This window comes from Arvicanthis niloticus, chromosome 15 (assembly GCF_011762505.2).
Source record: "Arvicanthis niloticus isolate mArvNil1 chromosome 15, mArvNil1.pat.X, whole genome shotgun sequence".
NCBI classification, from domain to species: domain Eukaryota; kingdom Metazoa; phylum Chordata; class Mammalia; order Rodentia; family Muridae; genus Arvicanthis; species Arvicanthis niloticus.
Window position 1 is genome coordinate 15,153,134 of NC_047672.1, and position 25,687 is coordinate 15,178,820.

At 45.2% G+C, this 25,687-nt stretch overlaps 1 protein-coding gene across 2 annotated transcripts; it reads right to left on the reverse strand.

Annotated features, from left to right (window-relative positions):
- Gpnmb (glycoprotein nmb) lies at positions 1 to 25,687 on the reverse strand. 2 transcript variants are annotated; one of them, XM_034519259.2, is made up of 11 exons: positions 25,514 to 25,687; positions 18,932 to 19,084; positions 17,902 to 18,045; positions 15,603 to 15,776; positions 12,879 to 13,037; positions 12,160 to 12,591; positions 5,974 to 6,072; positions 5,329 to 5,431; positions 4,431 to 4,639; positions 1,089 to 1,182; positions 1 to 639 (listed from the first exon to the last, which is right to left on the reverse strand). In XM_034519259.2, the coding sequence occupies exons 1-11, from the start codon at positions 25,581 to 25,583 to the stop codon at positions 486 to 488; spliced, it is 1,791 nt and encodes a 596-aa protein (XP_034375150.1). In that variant the 5' UTR covers positions 25,584 to 25,687; the 3' UTR covers positions 1 to 485. The 2 variants fall into 2 exon arrangements, with proteins under 2 accessions (XP_034375150.1, XP_076769477.1); XM_076913362.1 differs by lacking the exon at positions 1 to 639 and adding an exon at positions 876 to 966.

The window sequence follows — 25,687 nt, forward strand, 5'->3', positions numbered from 1 at the left end:
TTGTTAGATTGTCTTTTTAATGAGTATAATATGTACACATACACACCATACAAAAAGCTCGGGCCATTATAATCCTGTCAGGAGCTCAGGCATGTTCAGTGGCTGGGATACGGTTAGATGAAGCATGGCCTTCAGGTCAGGACTAGCTGGGCTCATGCACATGTTATGTGAAAAGCTGAGGAGGCTGCGGTATCCTCCCCCAGTTAACCTAGGACCTTAAGTAGCAGTGAGCTCACCCCCACCCTTCAGACACAGTGTGCCTGTAGAGTAAAAAATTGAACAGTGTAAAAACCACAATACAAATGGGAAGAAACACTAAGTCTTCCCATGCCTTCTCTAAAATGTCATTTAACTATGCTCCCTAGTTCATGATAATACATTTTACAATAATCCTTAGAAAACAACAGTTACCAGTCACGTACTTCTGCACAGCTCACACAAGTGCACAGAAGAGTGGGCTCCTGGTCAGAAGTAAGGCTGAAGACTTAGAACATCCCTGGCTTGTTCTGGAGCAGTGGATCCTTCTCCTGGTCTCCTCGGAAGAACGAGGCTTTTGCGTGCCTGAGGAAAACACTCAGACCTTTGCCCTTGACCGTGTTCCTGGGGCAGTTTCCTATTGGCTTGTACGCCTTGTGTTTTCTGAAAACAATGTGTTGGACAGGACTTTAAAAATATCTTCAGCGGAACTAAATTTCTTTCTATAACTTTTCTCATGACAGGTGCAAAAGAGCTAATTCCATTCAACCCAGTCTGTTGCTTGCAATGCACCAGTATCTTCGGAGAGTATAGCTATTTTCTCTTCAAGCAAGAAGAGGTCACTTTGAGATTTTTGTTAAACATTACAAAAACCAATTTTGTCAAGTTACTGACATCTGGTAGCACTTTCAGGATTAAAACAAACAAATCTCAAACCACAGTGAGATTAATAGGTCCCAGTTTGGTATTCGTGGTTCAGAGGATGTGTTTCTTCTCACACACATAATATGTAAAAGGAAGAAAGAAAAAAATTGGCACATTCATACAGACGAATGCTATTTGCTTTTGACTCTCTGCTATAGAGATGTAAAGTGTTAAAATCAGAAACTTACTTGTACAGCAGGATGGTAACCATGGTGACAAACATGGCCAGGCAGCCGATGGAGATCAGGACACCATTCACTGTTCTCAGAGGGGAGCCTGGGACTTTAAAGCAAAAGGAAAACTACATTGAGTTATGCTCCATTCCATTGGAGGACATCTGCTTGTGATGCTATTGAATAAGCCAGCTACTCTTTCAACTGCTTTCAACACCAAGGGGCTAAAGGGCTCTCACACGTCACTGTGCTGGCCTCTGGCCTCATCTTAGGCTCTGTGCCTACCCCTGTGCTAAAACCCCTGGAATTCTGTGAAAGGTGCATGGCCCCAGCTGGGACCGCCCTTCCCTGGCTCATCTCAGGTTTCCTCAATCACCCAGTACCTTCCCAGTCTTTCTGAGAGCACCAGCTCTCCTCTGTCACTACCCTGCCGACTTCTTCCTAGGCCTGGATCACATTGTGTCCTTATTTCTTCCCGCATCTCATCAGTACCAAGGGCCACAAAGGCAGGGACTTTGTCTTCTTTCTCTGTAACCAGCAAACCAGCCAGCTCTGTCTCCATCCCAAAGCATATCTGATCATCAGAGCAACCGCTATCTGCTCTGCTGCTGTCACCATCCGGTCCTCCAGACACCTCCTAGGAAATCCTCTCTATTCACGGAGTCTAATCTTACAATTGTCTCTCTATCGTGAGATCTTCTCACTGCCTGCTTACAGAATGAAACTTTGAAGATTCTAACAGTAGCCTTCATGTGCTTTCACTCAAGAAGGTCCTTCACCAAGATGCATCACTGAACAGCAAGACTTGGCCCTGCACCCCACACCATATCTAGGGTGATAACCACCGCCCTCACCTCCCATTCCAACCTCACCCCTCTCCTTTCTCTGACCTGTTTTTTTTTCTCCCCCAAATACCACCTTGTTAATTTGTTTATTGCTTGTGTTAAAATAAGGCTGATCAGGTGTTCTGAGTTGGGACCTGACAAATTCACAGGTAAGCAAATGATAAATTGACAAATTCTTATGAGACTATTTTGTAACAACAACCACAACTACACACACACACACACACACACACACACACACACACACACACACACCCCAAATCCTTAAAAACAGAAACAACTAAGTTTCAGTCAATCATAAGCAGCTTACTTGATTGGCTGCAGGCCTCAGTTACAGAAGCAGTCAGTAATGGCTGCCACTGGGTCCTGACAGCCAGTTTTGGGTGGGGTCAGTGGGAGCCGGTCTGGGCCTCTTCTGACTCCAGCTCAGTCTGGTGCTTAAACAAACTGTGAAATTGAATTGGTCTAAATGTTTTTCTATAACATCTGTTACTTCTCAGGAAAGCAGGAGTCCTCCTTGTTTTGTTCCTTAGCCAGTGGCTTCTATCCTGTGTAGAGTTCTGTGCTGGGCATGAAGTGGACAGCATAATGACTATCAATCAATAAAAAGAATTTCAGCTAAACACCGGTGGGCTTTCGGTGGGACTATTACTATTTCTGAAATTCTGATTTTGAAATTTGAGTTATTAAGTTATAAGACTCACTGAATTACAGGGCTTTTTTTTTTTTTTTTTTTCTGACTTTCCTCTCCAGTACTCTGTGGGTGTGCATGGTTGTGTGTGTGTGTGCGTGGTTGTGTGTATGCATGGTTGTGTGTATGCATGGTTGTGTGTGTGCATGGTTGTATGTGTGCATGGTTGCATGAGTGCGTGGTTGTGTGGGTGCATGGTTGCATGGGTGCATGGTTGTGTGGGTGCATGGTTGTGTGTGTGCATGGTAGTGTGGGTGCATAGTTGTGTGTGTGCATGGTTGTGTGTGTGCATGATTATGGGTGCATGGTTGTGTGTGTGCATGGTTGTGTGGGTGAGGGCACATGTGTACACGTGGAGATAAAGGATAACCACAGGCATCATTTCTCTTTATGTTTGAGACTGGCTTTTTCTCTGGCTTGGAAATTGGTCAAGTATGTTAGACTAAACATTGAGACGTCCAGGCGTCTGTCTGTCTCCACCTCCCATCTCACCATTGCTGGGATTCCAGGTGCTCATCACCACTCCTGGATTTTTGTAGGGGTTCTGGGGATCTGAACTCTGGACCTCATGCTTGCAAGGTAAGCATTTTACTGACTGATCTCTCTCTCTCTCTCTCTCTCTCTCTCTCTCTCTCTCTCTGATTTTGTTATGTGCTATGCCTTAGCTGGCCTATTACTTGCAACTCTCCTGTATCAACTTCTCAAGTGTTGGCAGTGTGGGCATGTCCCACCACACACCCCTCAAATATCCCACCTTTATTTTATTATGATGCTGGGATAGAACCCAGGTCTTGATGGCCTCACTCATGTGCCCTACCATTATGCTCCACCTCAGCAACCCCCGTTCATTTAGTTTTCAATCACTCACCACAACAAAAATAACCCATATAGGAAACCAGCAGTTTGCCAGTATACAAAAACAAAATGGAATGAGCTAAGATTTTAAAATTCTGAAAGACATAGTGTTGGCATTTGTCTAGACTCTGCCCCACAGTGCCTGACTCACTATAAAGGGAGCTGCTTGCCCCCTCCTCCTTCTCTTGCTCTATTTTGCTTTCTTCTCTTCTCTTGCCCCTTACCCTCACTCTTCCCCCTCTCTCCCCATCCCCCTCCCTCTCTCTCTCTCCATGAGCTCATGGCCTGCCTCTATTCTTCCTCTCCCCTCTCCCCTCTCCCCTCTCCCCTCTCCCCCCTCCCCCCTCCCCCTCCCCCCTCCCCCCTCCCCCCTCCTCTCTTTCTCTGCTTTTCTCTGTCTCTACTCCCTCAACTCCCCTCTCCATGCCCTAAATAAACTCTATTTTATACTATACCATCGTGGTGTGGCTGGTATACTTGGAGTGTGTGTGTGTGCACACACTGTGGGGAGGGGAGGGACACCTCAACATGGGCCTGCAGAGGCACCCCCTACCCCCAGACCATACTGAGCCTCTACCAAACATATTCCTGGCTTCTTTTTCTTTTTATAAAACACAATACACAGGGCTGGGGCAGTCCTAGTCGCAGCTCCTGGAGGTCAGGACACTGAAATGTCCACAGCCTCTCTTCCCCCACTCTCTAGCAGGTGCCACTGTGCCCTGTCCTGTAAGAGGCAGGATGCTTTCTCCACCTTGTTCTTAGTGCTACAGCTCTGGTGACTGTTCTCATGAGTCACTGCATACCTATGCTGCACAAGGACAACTCAGCCAACGACAGACTGCACACACGGTGGCTCAAAGAACTGGCCATGAGATAAACATTGCAAGTGAAGCCTCCTAGGGCTTTAATGTTGGGTGTATACTTCTGCCATAGGGAATGTTCATAAAGCTATAAACCAAACCTCACCTTTGCCAGGGATAGAGACCAGGGTGCTGGTGAGAGCCAGGCTTGCATCATCTCCCAGAGTGAAATTCACACAGTATGTGCCAGACCCATTGAAGGCTCTTCTCACAGACAGCAGGCACTGCTCACCCACAGCCACAGGGCTGCAGACCGTGTTCTGGGTGGTCTGGCAGGTGGGGTCAGAGATGATCGTACAGGCTTCCATGGGAGTGCTGTGATGTGGGAGAGGGGTGAGGGTACAGAGATCCGATGAGGGAGAAAAGAATGCAAAGTTGGGGGCTGGTGGTGCTGTTTTTGAAACAGGGCTTCACACTGTTGGCCTGGAGCCTATGGTGATCTTCCTGCCTCAGCTTCTTGAGTGCTAGGATTATAGACAAAGGACACTACGCATGCCTCTGTAATAACAGTTTTAAACAGGGCTTCTACTTTTCTTTTATTTCCTTTCCTCTCTCCCTGCCTTAAAAAAAAAAAAAAATAAGACAGGGTCTTAATGTAGCCAGGTTGGCTTTAAACTCACCATGTGGTTAAATATGGCCCCTGATTGTCCAGCCTCAACATTTAGGGTTTTGCAATTACAGGCATGCAGTCCATGTCCTGTTTTATGAAGTGATGGGGATCCAACCCAGGGCTTCTCATACGCTAGGATGCCCTCTACCCTGGCCCCTGTTTATATTTTCTTTTGAGAGAAAGGCTCACTATGCGGCCCATGGTCTCCTGCTTTACTTAGCCCTTCATGACTACTGGGATTACAGACATGAGCCTGTCTCCTATACCCAGCTCATCAGAGATTTCTAATACATAGGCGTTTGAATCACCTTCAAAAGGATGACTAGTGGGCAAGCCCTTTATTCGGACCTGGGGCCCCCACTTGGCTCTTCCTATGGCACCAGGCTGTACTTACGCCCCTTTGCAGGTCACAGTGAAGTCCATCAGTGAGTCGCCAGGCTGCGGTGTGGGCGCTGGGACATCTGCTATCTGGATGATGTTGACTTCCAGGATCCCCGCTAGCACAACAACCACCACAGAGAAATATCAAAATGCAACAGGAACCAAAGGGAACCATGCTGCCACAGATTGTTTGCTGGGTTGAAATCCCAGCTAAGTTATGGTGTGAGGGGGTAAAACCTCTGTTGGGGATGTGGTCAGTGTCCTTATGGAGAGACCTCAAGGAGTCTCCTTGTCTCCTTGTCTGCTATGTGAGGACACTGCAAGGGAGTGGCCTTTCATGAACCAGGAAGTGCTCCTTGCCAGACACCAGATCTGACATTCATCCTCCAGAACAGCAAGCTATGAACCCCAGTTGTAGGCCCCCCAAACCTACAAACCCTGTTACTTTTGTAACTTCTTAACTAACTACAGAATGTCCCTTAACAAAGGAGAAGGAAAAAGAATAGAGATGCCTTCTTGCCAACCTTAGACACCTTCTTGCATCACCTTAGACAGGACAAGGGACTCTGCTCCTTTGTCCCCATCCTGCTAGCTTTAGCTAAGTGAGTGGGTGGCTTTGCAGGTTCTAGCATCCTTCCCAATTGGTTTTCAGCCTTACCCACAATTGTGATGATGGCTCTGAAGTAACCATATCTGTTTATTCGGCAGTTTTCATTCGAAATGCCACTCAGCTCCATGGATTTGTAACCAGTAGGCACTAGAAAGTTTGAATAATAAAAAGTTTAAGGTAAATAGGAATGAAGAATACAATGGAGTTAACATAATACAACAAAAAACAAAGACACTTGTCCATCGCTCTTTATTATTTTTGTTTTGGTGGTTTTTGGTGTTTGTTTTATCTTTTTTCCAGAAAGGGACTCATGTAGCCCAGCCTGGTTTAAACTTATATAGACCAGGCTGGCCCTAACTCTGGATCTTATTGCCCCCAGTTCCCAAGTCCTGAGATTGTAGATATGCACTGTCCTGCCCAAGGCTGCATCTGCTCCCAGCTGCATCTTCTCTTAGAAGCATCAAGAAGCCAGGTGTGGTGACTCGTGCCTTTAATCTCAGCCAGAGTCAGGGGTAAGAGGACCTCTGTGAGTTCAAGGCCAGCCTGATAGACATCCCAAGATTCAGGACAGCCAGGGCTAAAAACCAAAAAACCCAACCCAACCCAAGCATCAATAAAACCCCAAAACCCAACCCAACCCAACCCAACCCAACCCAACCCAACCAAGCATCAGGAATTCTAGAGCTTTTTGACTAAGGCAGAAATTTGTGTAATGTAAATGTGTAGATTCTTGTAGATGTAAAATATTATGTAGGGATTGAATTTCATAAGTTACTGAAGGGAGTATAGGGAACAGAGGAAGCTTTGAATGAGTGAAGTCCTGAGAAAATGTGTCCTGTGGACATGGGCAGTCATATTAAGGACCTCAAAGCCTCAGGTCGATGACAAATGCAAAATCTTCCTCAGGGCTCCAAGTGCAAGTGCTGATGGCGTGTGCAGAAATTGTCCACCATAGCTTTCTCTCCACAGATATTTACAGCCTGAAGCCTGTTCTCCTGCTCCTGCAGAGATAGCTCCTCCTGAGATTAGCAAAACCGGCCTCCTTGGTCAGCTGTATGCCATAGACCCTGCCTCCCCCTCATCGTCTCTATATAATAAACATGTGCTTCTGGGGTGCTAAGCCTTCTTCACCTGAGAACCCGGATCCCAGCTGTCTGTCTGGGTATTCCTCTGTCGGTCTTTTCTTCATTCTTTCTGCATCTAGTCAGGTCAAGTCCCTGGAAACCCAGGAAGGAGGCAGCAGGAAATAACCTTTTCCTTTCAGGTGGAGCTTGTGATAGGAACCAGGCCTGTTGCCCACCAGGCAAGCATTTTACTGTTGAGCCACATCCGAGCTCAAAGCACAACCCCAGATGGTTTTAAAACTCAGGATGTAAATGAAGTAGAAGCCTCATTAGAATATATGAAGAGGCCACAGTAGAGAAGTCCCTTGTCACTGGGGTGCAGCTGTTCTGGCCTTAATGCTAGCACCACCTGTTTGCCCACACATCGTTAAACTGGTCCTTGTCTTTGTTTGCTCAGCAACAAAATATAATTAGTATCACTGTCCTCCCAGGTCAAACCACTTAAACCAAAGTGAAATAAGGCGTACATACCCTACTTCTCTGCCTGGTGTAGATCCTAATACCCAGGAGGCTGAGGCAGAGGAATTGCTGTGAGTTTGAGACTGACCTGAGCTATATAATAAGTTGACATGAGAGAGCTTTTTTTTTTTTTTTTTTTAAACAACACAACAAAACTTACTGGGGTGTTTTGAATGAGATGAAACTCGTAACTCGTAAGCCATAAGTCACAAGGCATTTGAATCCTTAGCTGCTTGGGAAGAATTAGGAAGTGTGGCCATATTGGAGGAGGTGTGTCGTTGGAGGTGGGCTTAAGATTTCCACAGCTTCCTGTCATTCCCAGAGTGCGCTCTGCTTCCTGTTTATGGTTGGAAGTGAGTTCACAACTGGCCTTAACTCCAGCTGCTGCCATGCTTCTCATCACGATAGTGCTGGCCTCCTGTCCCTATGCACCTGTAATCCCCAGATAGCCCCTTTCTTCTATAAGTTGCCTTGGTCATGGTGTTTTATTACAGCAGTGGAAAAGTAACCCTAACACCAACCAACTAACGTATAAATAACAACCACAGAGTATTACAAATCAATTAAACACAGAACTCTGGCAAGTCTAGCTGAATTGGAAAGTTTTGGTTCAGTGAGAAACCCTGTCTCCTACTAAGGTGGCAGACAATTGAGGAAGACACCTGTCATTGAGCTTTGGCTGCTGTGTGCAGACCTGAAGATGTGACCAAAGCAGTCGTGAGAATAATTGAGCAAAGAATCTAATGCCTCGTGCATTGTAATTTAAAACATGTTGCTGTAGCTTTAGGATTCAAAGTCCGAAAGGAAAACATGACAATTCCCATCTTTATCTTCTCTTTAATTCCATAGGCACTGAATGGAGAGGTGGGGAGTCAAAGATTTTTTTTTTTTTTCCTGCATAGTCCAGGCTGCCCTGGAACTCATAGTGACCTGCCTGCCTCTGCCTCCTAAGTGCTGAGACTGAAGGCGCACCCAAGGCCCGGTTTGGGAGTCAAAGTTTAAAAAAAAAAAATCCTCATCTTAAAAACAAAACAAAACGAAACAAACAAACAAACATAAAAACCAAATAGAGCTGAAGACATAGGTCAGTGGCTAAAGCACTGGCTGCTCTTTCAGAGGGCCCAGGTTCATTTCCCGAACCTATATGGTGGTTCACACTGTGTATAACTCCAGTCCCAAGGGATCGGATGTCCTCGTCTAGCCTGCTTGGGATGTATAAGGTGTACACACAAAGCAACCATACATATACAATAAGTAGATTAGTTAAAGAAAAGTTTAGAGGCTAAATAAAGAATAGGTGTGGTGGTGCATATTTGTAATCCAGAGGCTGAGGCAGAGGGATGCAAGTTCCTGGGGCTATTTAATAAGATCCTGTCTCAAAACAGAAGAAAAAAAGAGAGGAGGAAGAGGCAGAAAGAAGGAAGGGGTAGAAGGAGGGGAAAGGATAGGAGGAGGGGAGGAGGAAAGCAAAGGACGCGCGTTTAAGTTCATGACATGTAAGGATTTTAAGTTCACGATGTAAGGATGAAGCCAGCTGGGAACTCTCTCTGGTTTCTCAAAGCTTCCTGAGGGTGACATGGCCATGCCTGGTGGAATTCTCAGGAGGAGGGCACTCTGGGAAACACAGTTCCATGAAGCCCGGAGAGGTCCTAACTCTGTGCTAGATTCTCATGCAGTTGTTCATCAGCAGGACAGGCTGGGGAACATCCCAGGGGCCCTGTGGAGGTGACTACAGAATCTGTTCAGTCTTTCCTGGTGGAGTCTGCAGCAGGAGGCTGGTTTGTGCAAAGCTGCTAAGAATCCCAGCTTTCCCCCTGAGAGCTGTAGGTTCCCTTCGTTTAAAATTCTGGAGGAGCAGTCTTTAGCTGTCAACCCGAGTATAGAGCTACAACTCTGCTGTAGTTTAAAGTAAAGCTTCTTTAGGAAGAAGGCAATGAGAGTCAGTTGCCCTGCTTTAGGTTGAATACTATAGAAACATGTATGAGATTTTGTAGTTGTCAGATCTGTAATGTCGAGATTTGTCAAAGGACCAATGGAGAGAAACAAAGACCTCAAACTGCAGGTGAATAAAACTCAGTACTTAATTTCCCGTTCCCCAGAGAATGGTGGGAAAAGTGTTCACTATGAATGAAGGAATGCTCTATACAGTATGAGACCATATCACATGATAGGGTGTGTATGTGTGTGTGTGTGTGTATGTGTGCCCATGTACTGGCTCATGTGTGCTGGTTCATGTGTGCATGTGTGTGTTTGTGTGTGCCTGTGATGATGTTTAATACGACATCACACTGATCAGCGTCTGCCTCACAAAAGCTGTCCTGTTTCTCAAGTTTGTTCACAAAAGTCTGAAAATGAACAAATGTGACCAGATAAAGAAAAAAAAAAAAACAAAAAAAAAAAAAAACAACTCCATTAATGGAAAAGTAGGACAAAATTCCCAGTCTCATGACTCAGTCAGCTACCCAGTGCACTCTTCAGCCTGGCTACGGATTTTCAGGCCTGAAGTTGCACTTGGTTATTTATTTGGTTTTTGAGCCAGGGTTTCAAGCTGCCACTTACTGACTTCCTGCAGTGCTGGGAATGGAACCCGGGCCTGCGCTCCACTTCTCAGCTACATTCCTGGTGCCCTTGACTTCTGAGTTTAGCTGAACCTTATCCTGAAGCTACTTGCCAGAACCGAAGGCACATACTTGTTAGTCAGGTAATGTTCAACAATACAAGTTGGGCCAGTGAGATGGATCAGTGGGAAAAGAAGTTTGTTTTGTGAGCCAGGTAAGCCTGGATCACATACAGAAGAAAAGAAGCAATTCCCTATACCACACACACACACACACACACACACACACACACTCCATCACCACCACCACCAATAATAATAATAATAATAATAATAATAATAATAATAATAATAATAAAAATTTTATATAAAAAATAAAAAATACAAGCCCATTTATATGGCCTACATAGCTGGAAATATTCTCTAGTTGGGAAAAATCTTTTTAAAAGCCATGGTTAGCCACCTGACAGCACATATCTATAACCCTAGGGTGGAGATAGATCTCGGGTGGCTCTCTGGCCAGGCAGCCTAGCCAGAAAGCAAACTGCAGGTTCAGCAAGGGACCCTGTCTCAAAATGTAAGGTTAAAAGCCACAGTGGAAGACTCCTGCCATCAACCTACACCCACAAACAGACAGGTGTGGATTCTATTTATAAGTAGTATATACCACACATACACACACCACACATACAGATACATAAACACATACACAAATACAGGCATATACATGTAAAAAGTCATAGCTAACTTCTGTAATCACTACAGGCCCCATTGCTTAGCTCTCCCCCACCCCAGTTGCTTTCAGGTGTTTTGAATTACGGGTTGAGCCAAGCACCTTCACAGGAAGACAGGGCTCCTCTCAGTAAAGCTGAATGCATAGAGGACATAGAGGACACCAGCTTTTGTTTCACAGTTTGACTTAGGAAAAACAATAGCAGCAAATTACAACACCTTTTGAAATTGGCTTTGGAAATGTGTTTGACGTATGACATGACACAGCTTCTAAGAAAAACAGCTGGTTTGATAAAAATGTGATTTCAAAAGCCCAAATTAAGTAAATTAACCAGATTTTTTAAAAAGACACTAAAGGCATCTATAATTTATTTAGAATTGACAGGGGCTCTTTCTATTTATAAGGAAGATTATCCATTCTGGTAGATAAAGGAGTCGGTTCTTAGAGGTGTAGCTCAGTTGGGAAAGTGCCTGCCCATCACTTGAAAAGCCCTGTGTTTGGTTCCCAAGTGTGGTGCTGTGTACCTGTATCCCAGCAATCGGAAGGCGAGGGGCTAGAGGGCCACCAGATGCTAATACTGAGTTTGAAGCTAGTTTGGGCTACATAAGAGGCTGGGGGAAGAGAAATGCAGGAGGAGGGAGGAGGGAGGAGGGAGGAGGGAGGAGGGAGGAGGGAGGAGGGAGGAGGGAGGAGGGAGGGGAGTTGGGGGGGTTTAGAGTCATACTAAGCTGTCTGTCTTGACTAGCCCAGTACTGCTACATTTGTAACTGGACTTGGGACCCTTAGTTGCTCAACAACAAGCTTGTGGGTGTTTTTAGTGACCCTTTGACACTGTGCTGACACCCAATGTGATAGACTTCCATGCACAGTAACTGAAAGTTCTCTGTGGTTATTTAGCAAAGAGGGGCAAATCACAGAACAAAGCATATGATGTGAAGCTATTTACATAAAATCCAAAATGACAAAACACATAGGATGTTTGTAAATGCACAGAAAATGATCTGGCCAGAAACACAGCCAGCAATGTCAGGATGAACTCGGGAAAGAGAACACATGGGGACTTTTCCTTCTATGTTAGGCTTCTTCGTGGTTAGTTTGAATTTTTAGGAAGAAATGTGAATTAATTATTTTACAATTAAAAGCATTCTAAAGAGGAATAAAATTGGGCAATGTAAACCTAACAGCACCAGGGAAGTCATTACAAGTTCGAGGCTACCCTAGCTTACATATCAAGTTCAGAGCCAGCAGGTAACATAGTATCTCAAGCTGATTGACTAAATTACTGAATAACTAAGTAACTAATGAAGGCCACCACCTAGGCTGCCACCACCACCACCATCACACTGCTCAGGAAAACTCACCCAAAGAAGGGCTAGGTGTTGACAACGTGGGCGAAGACGAGGGCGAGGGCGAAGACGAGGGCAAGGGCGAAGATGAGGGCGAAGGCGTGGGTGAAGGCGAAGGCAAAGGCGAAGACGAAGGCGAAGGCGAAGGCGAGGGCGTGGGCGAGGGCGAGGGCGAAGGGCATGGTCCAGGCACTGCAGTTTGCACGGTGAGGTTAAGGTTGAAGGTTCCATTGAGCACATATGTGTGATTCAAAGTGTGATTGTTGGAGAAAACCAGGCCAGTGTTGTCCCCAAAGTTCCACTTGTAGGAAATGGCAGAGTCGTTGAGGAAGTGGCTGGGATCATGAATGAGGACATCGAAGACAATGGGGAGGTCTCTGAGGAAGGTTTCATCGGACGAGTTCCGGTCATTCTTCTGGGACATGGTCACGAATATAGGGATGTGATCTAGAAGATACAACAGAAGAAACAAAGAAAACACATGGCTTGCCTGTGAGGGAGCGCTGCAGAGATGCTTTCTGCCTGAAGACTAAAAGTAGACCTTCTCATAGGTAAGCTTTAGAGTTTCCCAGCTGGCAACAGGTGGGGCAGCACAGAATTAAATAGTTAAGCTCTGCCGAAGTCCAAATGAGTCTTCCTCTAACCCAGAGCACTGGGTGCCGATGCTTTCCTGATCTGCTGGTGTCAAAGGGCTAAATGCCGTCCTCCACTGCTGTGGAGTTCACACCACGCACCTGTTATCACGTACACGTCTTTCACTTTTGTGATGGGAATGTATGTCCGGCCATATCTTCGAAAGACAGTCACTTCCATGACCTGAGGGCCAGCTGTCAAGTTGACGGTGTTTACAGAAACTCGTGCTGAACACCGGCCCAGTTTTTGGAAATACTGACCTGTGGAAGGATGGACATTTGGAGTCACTGGTAACGTCTTACGATCTTTAGATGAAGTTGCTTCTGAAAGGTTAGTTAAAAGGCTGCTCTGTGGACAGAACAGGTTGGAAGCTCCAGAAAGGAAGCTGGTGCCTGCCTCTGTGCAAAACCCGATGAAGCAACTTTACGGTTGCACTCAGGTAACAACTGCACACAGCTGGTTAAAGAGAAAGAACTCTATAGAGGGACAGTCCAGCCAGTTCCTAATTTATTAATGAACACTATTAGGTTTAAAGGAATTGCACAGGAAACACATAATCTTCCCTTAGGAGTCATTTAGTGTCGTGGTGAGGTATCCCGGAAAGTTTTGCTAGGTTCTGTATTTACCAATGTGCCTTATTTTTGTAACAAATTAAAAGCAATTGGTATATGTCCATGGACATGGCTCTGGTTAGGTTGTTCTGGGAAACTGGAATTCCACTTTCTAGAAGGACTTGTACCAAAACCCAGCAAGACATGAAAGAGCAGCAGCGGATCACAGATACGGATCACAGATAGGAATCACAGATACGAAGGGGATGGATGGCCCACAGGAACACATTTGAGTCATTCCGCTTCCCTCTGCAGCCATCCCTAAAACTCATAGGTGCTGGCCACAGCCATGGCAGATCAATGAGTAATACACTTGGAAAACTGACCACCAGAGTCACCATGGCACCAGGACAGCTGATTTCAGGCAGGCATGATACCCGGCCTGTTCTGAGCTTTGTTCAGTGGGCATGATTTGTTAATGCTGAAGTACAGGGCGCTCTCCAAGAAAGGACAACACCTTTAGAAATCCAGGAGTTGCTCAGTTGGAGCAGATTCTGAAAATTTCAGCCTCAGTTGGCAAGTGGTGGTGGTTTTGTGTGTGTATGTGTGTGTGTGTGTGTGTGTGTGGTGTGGTATGTGATGTGTATGTGGGGGGTGTGGTATCTGTGCTGTGTGTATGATGTGTGTGTGTGTGTGTAGTGTGTACGAGTGTGTGTTGTGTGATGTGCATGTGGGGGGTGTGGTATCTGTGTTGTGTGTATGATTGTGTATGGGTAGTGTGTGATGTGTATGTGTGGGGGGTGGTATCTGTGGTGTGTGTGTGGTGTGTGTATGATGTGTGTGTGTGTATGTGTGGTGTATGTGTGGTATGTGATGTGTATGTGGGGGTGTGTGGTATCTGTGGTGTGTGTGGTGTGTGTTTGATGTGTGTGTGGTGTGGTGTGTGATGTGTATGTGGGGGGTGGTATCTGTGGTGTGTGTGTGGTGTGTGTATGATGTGTGTGTGTGTAATATGTGTATGATGTGTGTGTGTTGTGTGTGGTGTGTGATGTGTATGTGGGGGGTGGTATCTGTGTTGTGTGTGTTGTGTGATGTGTATGTGGGGTGTGGTATCTGTGGTGTGTGTGTATGTGTGGTGTGTGTGTATGTGTGGTGTGTGTTTGATGTGTGTGTGTATAATGTGTGTGTGTATGTGTGGTGTGTGTTTGATGTGTGTGTGTATAATGTGTGTGTGTTGTGTGTCTTGTGTATGTGTGTGTGTGTGGGGGTGGTACCTGTGGTGTGTGTGGTGTGTGTATGATGTGTGTGTGTGTGGTGTATGTATTTCTGACTGTGTACATGCTGGGCATGCATTCTCCCACTCATCCATAAATGTGGCCCTTTGGTAATATACCAAGAATTCAGCAGCCTTGTTAATAATGACCTAATTTTGTTCCTCTTAAAATAACACTTCTCCAATAATACAGCAAAATAAAACCTTTTATGTTTTTTTAGAAAACAGAGGGTAGACCATGACAGAGAAGAACAGTATCTATACTGTTCTAGATCTACACATTGATGTATTATGCAGTCATTAAAACAATGTAAAGAATTTAAAATAATATAGACAAATGCTATGATAACAAAATAAAAATGTGTGCCCATTATTATCTTAAACAAGAAATATTAGGGCTGGAGAGATGGCTCAGTGGTTAAGAGCACTGACTGCTCTTCCAGAGGTGCTGAGTTCAATTCCCAGCAACCACATGGTGGCTCATAACCATCTGTAATAGGATCAGATGCCCTCGTCTTGTGTGTCTGAAGACAGTGACAATATACTCACATATATAAAATAAATAAATCTTTAAAAAGTTAAGAAATATTAATACCATTCAATAGCAATCATGATTGATATTTGTGAATGATTTTTAAATTTTGTTTGTGCTCTTCTATGTTTCTAAATTTCCCACAGAGAATACACTTCTTTAACTAATTCATTTAAGAATACTAACAAATTAATAAATAAACAACCTTGTGATGTTCAAATACACTTTTTTCCATAGGACTATGTTAGACTAGTCTTCGTTTGTTGTCGAAGAGAGAACCAAATTTCTCTTCCTTTTCGTTCTCATTTTATGTCTGTGGTGTCCCGAGGACACGGTGAGGTTAATCAGGATTTCATTTCCCCTCATTGTTCACCGAGTAGGAGAAGCAACAGAGGGATGGGTGTTACGATTTCAATTAGAGAATAAGAAAGGACAAGGTCAAATGTGAAAGGAATGTAAAAAACCAAACCAAGTGTGTGAAAGACATAGATGAAGTTCCATTTCTTCCGTCCGTGGGGGCGAGGGAAGGGCTTCCTGTCAGGGAACCTGAGGTTCTGGCTTTGGCTGCTGCCGTCTTCCCAGTCCCCATCATCTGTCCCTGCGGTCCAGTTGTAGACATACAAGTCAGAAGTCAGCCCCAAATCTAACCAAGAACAAATAGGTCAAGTTAGTTTTCTGGCCTCCAAATGACCAACGCTCAGCACCCAAACGCTTCAGTTTCCCAGAACCACCGGCTAACATCTTAAAGTTCAGACTCCACCCATCGCATACGGACGCTTTCCCGTGTATTTGCTGTATGTCAATAAAATATTATCAGTTTCCAGGAAACTTGGATCTGGAGATTTAACTTAAAACACATGTATCTTCCTTTTAAGTCTCTGAATCGCAGTGCTATTCAGACCACGCCCTCCAGGATGCGCCATCTTCTAGTGTGGCACTCGGCTTCTTTCCCTTGCTCACTGGCATCACAGCCAAGTCTTAAATCCTTCAGCAGAGAACTGCCCTCAGTAGAATATTCCCTTAGCTCACCGCAGCGCCACGCCCACCGCCACGCCCACCGCCACGCCCACGCCCACCCCAGCAGAGCTTTGGCTCACCGACAGTGGTTGTGTGTCTCTGCCAGATAAAAAGAATTGTCTCCCAGCCCTACAGACTGCTCTTCACCTCCCAGGACCTTGTCACCCTCTGCTGGCCTCGGAGGGCACTTGCACACACAAACACACATTTACACATAAGTAAACAGTAAAAATAAGTCCTAAAAAGAGGATCTCTGTCTACGCATAGTTTAACAGATCTAGATAGATACAGAGAAAACCCAAGAGAAACAAACATAGAAAAATGTGTAGTTTGGAATCTAGGGGACAGCACTAAACTCTCCAGATGTGTGGTATTTTCTGCCTCGTTGTCGTGCATAACACTCCCTTGACCTGTGTCACGGAAGAGCTTCTTTATCTGGCTGCTAGTCTTTATTCTGTTTTATTCTCAAAATTTCCCCAATATAGCTAAGAGCCTTTGGAGCTGACTCTTGTATCCTTATGACACAACTCCATAGGCCTTTGAGTTCTTTCTTGTTTTCTCTTATAGTTAAGATGTGGTGACACATACCTTTAATCCCAGCACCAGGAGACAGACACAAGCAGATCTCTGAGTTCAAGGCCAGACTGGTCAATAAAGCAAATTCCAGGACAGCCAGGACAACATAGAGAAACTCTCTCTCACCACTCCCATTTCCTCCAATATTAATTCCAAATATTGGAATTACCAGTATATGTCATCCCTCTGGTCAGAATATTTTTTTTAAAGTAAGAAGTTGGGCATAATAACACACATCTGTAATCCCAGCATTGTGGAGACGGAGGCAGGAGGATCATGTATTTGAGGCTAGCCTGAATACCAGGTTAACCTCAAACAACCTACAGGAAGATGGGAGGGGAGAGAGAATATTAAATACTAGATTACTATTAACCCCAGTCCATGCAGAATTTAGTGTTTTCCTCAACGGGAGATAAAAAAATAAGAAGGAATGAACACATCGACAGATTTACAAAAGCCTGAACAGAGCAGCCAGCTCACCGTTGTCTGTAATCTCAATGATTATCTGAGTTCTTGAGAATGTACAATTCTCACAAAATAACGTCCCTTGGTGTGTTTGTGCTCTTTTAACATGGGTAACAAATGCATCTCTTCAAGAGGAAACCAGAATCAGAGCCACAGATCATCAGCGCACCAGCAGGACACCGTTTACGTAAAACACTCACTGACAGAAATGAACCAGTCAGCACACACTCAGATGGGCCTTGCATGGTTTTTTTGTGTGTGTTTTTGTGTTTGTTTATTTGTTTTGTGGCCAAAATAGTTTCAGGTAATATGAGAACCTGAGCATGGACAACAATACATTCTTTGTCCAGTAGACACAGTACAAGCTGGGTGTGACAATGGAGATGTAGGTTGGGTTTTTGTGTGTGTGTGTGTGTGTGTGTGTGTGTGTGTGTGTGAATGGAACCCAAGCCCTACACTCTCTAGGCAAGTGTTCATTCACCGAGTTCATCCCATCCCCATAGTGTAGCTCCCAGGGGTTACCTGGGAAGAGCTAGAACCAGTGACAGGAGCGACAGGATGGGGAGTTAGAGGTAGATGTGATCGAAGTCCATGGTGTAGAGTAGGAAAAGTGTTTTGTATGGTGACTACAGGCTCATTAAAAAGGATGTGACCTGAAGGAGGAGGAGGATAAGGGCTGGAGCTCCAGCAGCAGAGCCGAGCCTCCTCACCGTTTCTGCAGTTCCTCTCATAGACGATGCTGCCGTCGGCATCTTCCTTCTGGCATCTGGGGAACACCAGGTTCACCACAAAGGTGATGTTGGATCCCAGCAGGGCAGGTGAGTCGCTGGTCAGGACTGCCTGCACACGGCCTCCTGGGGCAGGGAGGAATGAAGTTCATCGCCCTGGAAGGCTTTTCCACCAAGTGTTTCACTGAGTTCTATCTATAGGTAAGAACCGTTCGATCCGTATGCCTCTCTACAGTGTTTAGTTATTTCCTGATGCTAACTTTAGCTTTCACGGTACGATATCATAGAAAAAAAATAAATCAGAGTATCTAAAGGATTTTCTAGTCACAGAAAAAAAAAAAAAAGTATTCACTGAAGATAAGAACAAAGTGGGCTGGAGAGATGGCTCCACGGCTGCTTTCCCGAGAATCCTGGTTCAACTCCCAGAATCCACGTAGCCCCCGCTAGCTCACAAGCGTCTGTAACTCCAGTTCCGCGGGAGCTGATACCCTCTGATGCCCTCCTTGGGCACCAGGCACACATGTGGTGCACAGATATGCACACAGATAAAACACCAATACACATTAAAAAAAAAAAGACCTTTTTGGATTGAAGAGGCCCATGTTGAAAGTTTGTAGACTTTAATCTTAAAAGCAAATGACTGGAGGACTTGGCTTCTGGCCTGCGTGGGATGATTCACTTTCTGGTAAGCCTCCCCGCTGGAGATCCCTGGATGATCAGGTCATGTCCAGCTTTTCTGAGAGTGCCTACGCTATGGTAGTCAACAGACTGGAGGGAGAATCTGGCTGTTCTCTAAAATATTCAAAGACCTTGGACATGTCTAAAGTTCAAGTGATTTTGTAACCCAGAAGGTGAAGATGGTGAGGGAGGCGGGAAGCTTGCCAAGACCAGGGGCTGCTCACTTTGCACCTAGCACACTGTCTCTTTCAGCAGAGCCTGAGCCCTGTCACCCAAGGCTGCTTTCTTTGCTGTTGTACTGCAGCTGTGGCGGTGGGAGGAGCTTCGCACTTACCTTCCCAGGAGTCCCTCCACCTGCTGTCTCCCCTCCGCCATACTGGATACAGGTTTTCATCCCATTCATTTTCATCGGAAGACCAGCCATGTAATTGATTGTGCTCCCTCATGTGACTGGGATACTGCTCGTGGCCCAGCACATCACGAAATCCTGTGTTAGTGTTTGAAAAACAGATTTTGTCAGTTCCACTACTCAGCACTTCTGTGGGAATGGTCGATGGCGGGTTATCGTTTAGATCGGTTGGGAAGCACATGCATATTATCTAGCCAATACACCAAGTAAAGAAAGGCGCTTAAAAGTAAGTCTGGATGGGTGTGTCGGTGCACACTTTTAGTCTCAGCTCACAGGAGGCAGGGACAGGCAGATATCTGTGAGGATGAGGCTAGCCTGGTCTACATAGTGATGTTAAGGCTAGCCAGAGCTATATAAGAAGACCCCACTCCAAATGTCTACTAAGGACGGTGAGCGGTTTCAGCAGGTGAAGTTCCTTGCCACTGAGACTGACAACCTGAGTTCCTTCCCTGGAACCCCCATGGCTGAAGGAAAGCAGCGATCCACAGACTTGTCCAGTGACCTCCGCACATTTGTGCCCGCCCCCCGCCCCGCCCAGCATAAATAAATAAATAAATAAATAAATAAATATAAAAATAAACTAAGTCTACTGAAAGTGTTCTTAGAGAATTACAAAAAATGATTTATTTTTTGATATAGCATCTCACTGCACGGCCCTGGCTGTTCTGGGACTCACTATGTAGAACAGGCTGGCTCCAGACTTGCATAGACACATCTTCCTCTGCTTCCTGAGTGACTGGGATTAAAGGCATGACCCACAAAGCCCAGCCTTAAAGAGAACGTTTTGGCTGCCACCTTTTCTAAGCGTTCCTTAACATAGACTCCAAATATTTAGGTTCAGTATTAGTATGAAAAGGGAACCCTGGATGGCGTTCTCCTCACACAGCTTTGCATCCTTTCCCAGTCGTGTACTCTCTTGTCTACAGGAGTGCAAAGCCCAGGAAAGCTCCTGGGAAGCCAAAAGACAAACGTGTTACATAGAAGATTCCGTGGTAAAACTCTGTGACTACATCGTGGTGAGTGTTCCATATACATGTGTGGAGTAAGGTATTTGCATCATATCTGAACCCAGGAAGCAGAGACAGGAGGATTGCCATGAACTCAAGGCTAGTCTGGGCTACAGAAGGACTTTGTCTCAAAAATAAACACTCCTGACTCAAAAAAAAAAAAAAAAAAAAAAAAAAAAAAAAAAAAAAAAAAAAAGCAAGCCCTTGTATACTCTGTGTTTGCTAAATAGAGTGGTTAAAAAAAATGTTATTTGGCCGGGCAGTGGTGGCTCACGCCTTTAATCCCAGCACTTGGGAGGCAGAGTAGGTGGATTTCTGAGTTCGAGGCCAGCCTGGTCTACAGAGTGAGTTCCAGGATAGCCAGGGCTACACAAAGAAACCCTGTCTGGAAAAACAACAACAACAACAACAACAACAACAACAACAACAAAAAAAAAAAAAAAAACCAAAAAAAAAAAAAAAAAAAAAAAGTTATTTGAGGCCAGACATGGTGGTGCATGCCTTTAGTCTCAGCATTTGGGAGGCAGAGGCAGGTGGATCTCTGTGAGGTCAAAGCCAACCTAGTCTACAAACTGAGGGCTATACAGATAAACCCTGTCTCGAAAACCAAAATCCAACCAACCAAGAAATCTATGTTATTTGGATTAGGGTTGTAGATACTTCTTTTTCCAGTTTCAAGTCTTTTAAAATGCTTTTTTTTTTTTTTTTTTTTTTTTTTAAAGTCTTTTAAAATGTATTGTTAGGTATAGCTGCATTTAGAATTATTGATTTCTTGATTAAATTGGTTATTTTTATTAGTAATTAACTCTCTTTGTTCTTGATAATATCCCTTGTTCTGAAGACTACTTTGCTAGTGTTTACAATATGTTATATATAGTATACACATACGTATTTATCTGTATCTATAAAGACTTTTTCCATTGTTTTACTTTTTTCAAAAAAGACTTTTTTATGTTTATTTTACATGCAGGTGTTTTGCTTACATCTGTGTCAGTGAGCTATGTTCATGGTGTGGTTATACTCTGGATTCCAGAAGAGTGCACTGGGTCCCCTGGAACTGGAGTTCAGACAGTTGTGAGCTGCCATGTGGGTATGGGGAATTGAACCTGGGTCCTCTGAGCCATCTCTCTGGACCCTATTCTCCAGTTCTTTAACTTCTAGCCTGAATATATTCTTATTTAATGTAAGAGGTTTTTTTTTTTTTTTTTTTTTTTTTTTTTGTAGGCAGCACATAGTTGGTTTTGTATCTATAAATCAAATCTGAAAATCTCTAACTTTTATCTGACTTTTTTTACTGACTTCACTTTTTTACTTTTTTCTAACTTTTATACTGAGATATTTTATATATCATGTAATGACAGACACTCTGCATTTGAGCCTACCATCTTGATTCTTATTCATCTCATCTTTCCTCATCTCTTACCCATCTATGATGATGAATTTTCTCTCCGTCTCATCTACCTGTCTCCACCTTCTTTGCACTGAGACAGGTGGATGCCCTGGTTTTGCGTATGCCCTGCTTTTTTCTTTCTTTCTTTTTCTTTCTTTCTTTCCTTTTTTTTTTTTTTTTTTTTTTTTTTTTTGTGCTGCATACAGAATTTGGACGTATGCCTGCCAGGCAGACAATGCACCCATTAAACTCATCAAACCATCGCTCACCTTCCTGTTCCTTTTCCAACAGAGAGGCAGATACCGTAGGAAATAAGATTGAACTAGGAGTCATGGTACACGGTCTCTGTCATAAACAGGCTCTATGATCTCAGGCCTTCAAATCAGACAAACCCAAATCAGTCTCAGGACTGTTCCTACCTAGAACAGACATTAATCGAGGAATAGGCACAAGGTTTCTCAACAAACGCTTGTTAACTGGAAGTTCACTTTGGAGGCACGTGGGAAGAATTAAGCTGCTTCCCTTCAAACTAACTTTGGAAGTGAACACATCTAGATCTAGAGAAATGGGATTCACCAGGATCATCTTCCATCCAATGCAAAAGCGAGTCAGCCCTTTTCATGCCCAGAACAATCTCTTCTCACTGTTTCAGAGTCTTTGCCCACAGATTCTGAGGCAGATGCAGTCAGAGCAGGCTGGGAGTATGACCCAGTGGTACAGTGCTTGTCCTGGGTTTGAACTTCAGCACCACCAGAAAACAAAAAACAACAGCGACAAAAACGCACAGATTGCCCTTCTGCTCAAAGTTCAGAAGTCAAAGAAAAATACAGGGAGCAACGGGGGTGGGTGGGGTGGGGCAGCGGGGACGGAGACGGGGACGGGGACGGGGACGGGGACAGAGGGACAGGGAAGCCAAGAGCAGACCAGTTCAATCTGCCCTGGCAGAGTTCACACGAGACACAAACTTATTCAGCAGGGGAGCTGGAGATGAGTCACTGGTTAAGAGTGCCAGAAGCACTCACACAGTACTGTAGTTAGAATTTTAGCAGCCATGTCTGGGAGCTCGGAAATTCTCCCGCTCCAGGAGATCTGGTGCCCTCTTGTGGCCTCGACAAGGCACCACCCCCCATAATAACGTCTTTTTAAAGATAAAAAAAAAAAAAAAAAAAAAGAAAGAAAGAAAGAAAGAAAAGAAAAAAGAAAAATAACCCAATAAAGAAAAGACACGTTTGTAAAGAGCAGAAAGTAGAGATAGAAATATCAGGATTTAGGACTAGACAGAAATTCTTAGATTAACGCCGAAAGCATAATCCATAAAAGAAAAAAGACTGATGTATGAGACCTTACTCAAGTAAGAAACTTCTGCCCTGTGGCATCCAGTAGAAAGAAGTAGAGTGGAGAACACCACACTTCCATCGATACTAAAAAGCAATTCCAATTTGAAGATGGGAAAAGACATGAGACACGTCAGAGGATGTATAGACATTGAACACTAGAGGATTGTTGACGGACCCTCCTGCAGACCTATTGGGCCACTACCACCAACTGGGCCACCACACACTGCTGGCAGAACCTGAGGAGGAGAAGCCATCCTGCTAAATCCTACTAAAACTCGACATACAGCTAAGCACTATAGAACTTGTCCAAATTGTACTCTTTAGTACGAATCCCAGAGAAACAAACGTGAGAAGCCATACCATCTTGACTAGGAATAGCTCTGATGTCCTTCTGTGGTGCACGGTTGAAGCGGTACTTTATGACCATGGACTACTACTCAGAATGGAAAAGGAACAATCTATTTGGTACAGCAATGTCAATCAATCTCCAGGGAATTATACTGAGGAGAAACCCCAAGCCAATGTCTGAAGTTCATACTGTAAAATTCCCTTGCGTGACATTCTGGAAATAATAAGATTATTTCAATGGACAAATTCCTATCGGCCAGGGACTGGAGCTGGGTAGAGGAGAGTATTTGACTATAAAAGGACATGGGATAGTTGTGACAGCAAGGGGTATGTTCTGTATTTTGACCCTCTCCTTGTCAGGATCTTGGTTGTGTTTTTCTGATTTTTGTCTTTGAGGAAACTGGGTAAAGTTTGTATTGGAATCTGCTTAATTATTTCTTTCAATTTCACACGAGTGTACCATTAGCCTAAAACACAGAAGTTCAACTTAAAACCAGATAAGCCCGCTAACAAATAAACTATAACAGGAAAATGGGGTGCAGGGGCAGTGTGGAGGTAACCCTGCAGTTGGTTGCCTTCTCTTCACCCCAGCTCCCCAATGCTCCAGCTACTAACTACCTGCTCTGCCAGCTTTTCCTGCCTCTTCATTACACTACAGTCAGGATTGCTACCTCCTACAGGGCTTGCTCCTTGTGTCTGGAACGTTTAGTCCAGTATAAGATGAGCCCAAGAAGGCCTGGGGCTTTGAGACTTCGATTAAAAGCCCACCCACTTCAATTTCTGGCTATTGATTGGGTTGTGGGTTTTGTTGTTGTTGTTATTATTATTTTTTTCTTTTTGGGGGGATGATTGGTAGGGGTTTTTTTTTTTTTTTTTTTTTTTTTCAAGTTAGGGTTTCACTATGTAGCTGGAAATGTCCTAGAACTCACTATGTAGATTGGCTGGCCTCGGATTCACAGAGATCCGCCTACTTGCATGAGCCCTTTATCCAGGCTTTAGCTACTGATTTACCAACCCTCAAACCGTGGGTGAAAGGACTTTGCTGGCTTTTCCTATTCTTATTCCTCTAGGTTATTATAATTTGTCAGCAGGAGGTACGGGGTGGGGTGGGGGGGAGAGAAGGGGAGCAGAGGTGTGTAGCTCTGTCCTTAAGAATGCCATTGCATGTGTTTTCTGGCCAAGTACCTTTGCTATCTCCACTTTTGCAAACGAGAAAAAGGAAATTTATTGAAGCTAACTCACGCATGGCCCAGCCTAGCAGCTGGCACAAACTCAATTCTGTCCTAACCCAAATCATGGCAGGAAGGACAGTGGGAGAGATGGCATGCGTTCCCTTCTGCCTGTTCTTTGTGTGATCTGGGCGAATTCCTGGCCCTCACTGTGGCCGGGTTTCTCATCCGGGGAGACCGGATAGTCCCAAAGTCAGATTCCCCTGGCTGTGTAAAGGCACCACATCTAGACACAAGGTGGGCCATTTTGTCTGGCACCCGGCTGGCTGATGTCTCTGTGTTTAAAGTCCAAACCCAGAGATGGAGTCTCAGGTGGGCACCCCGAGTATGGAGCTTTGGGCATCCCTGGCTCGGGGCGCAGTTGTGATGGGGCTGGGCTGCTTGCCCTCTTGCCTGGCAATCCTCGGTGCAGAGACCAAAGCGGTTCCACTCAGCCTGGGCTGGGATCCACCTCAGCCCCACCTGGTACACTCGTGTGAAATTGAGTAGACCTGCCTTGCATGTGAGGAGGAAGGGAGAAGAGATACTCCTCTCCTTTGGAACTACCCGGCAGCCAGTCAGGAGGCCACATTCGGGGTCAGAGAAGGCTCTGGTCCCAGCTGGTCTCCGGCCCCTGGAAGAGAGGTGGAGTGACTCTTCCCTCTGCTCACTAGCTCTGCTAAGGACCGGACAGCTACACCCCGGCCGGGACAAGTGGGCGTGCTGGAGCACGACTCCACCCCGGCTGCACACAAGGATGATGGAAGACGCCGCTGCTACTCACTGGGAAGCGTTGTTAGTAGGGCTCCTGCCACAGAGCCCTCTTAGGGTGGATCCAGCTCATCTTCAGTATCTCCACTAAAGCGGCAGTTCGCCCGGCAGTGTGCAGAGGGTGGGGTGGGTGGGGGAGTTCCGCAAAGTTAGCCAGAGCCTCATTTAAGAGCTCCGCTCTATGAGCGGGAAGCAGATAAGGGTGGTTTGGGAGACTCTCTTTATTTTGGGGGTACAGGCTGTCCTCCCCAGCCAGCCACAATCTGGCCAGAGCGGAAAGAGTTTCCAGTGGCCTCGTGGCTTTTGCTCTCCATGAGTCCTAAGCAAAGAACACAGTCCCAGCATTTGGAACAGACCCTGTCTGCGGACCCCCAAACTCCAGTCAAGGGGCCCGGCCCATCTTTTGGATCAACGAGTGTTAAGCGCCCAGAGAGGACGGGACTCACGCTTGGCCGCCTGGAGCGGCAGTCCTGCAGCCAGCAGCAGAAATCCTAGGAGCCCGCAGAGACTTTCCATGCTGACTCCGGGCGCCCGCAATCAGTCAGGGCTTGACTCTGACTCCCCAATTCCATCCACCAGGAGTCACAGTGTCTGCCTCCTGCAACCCGCTCTGTTTTATG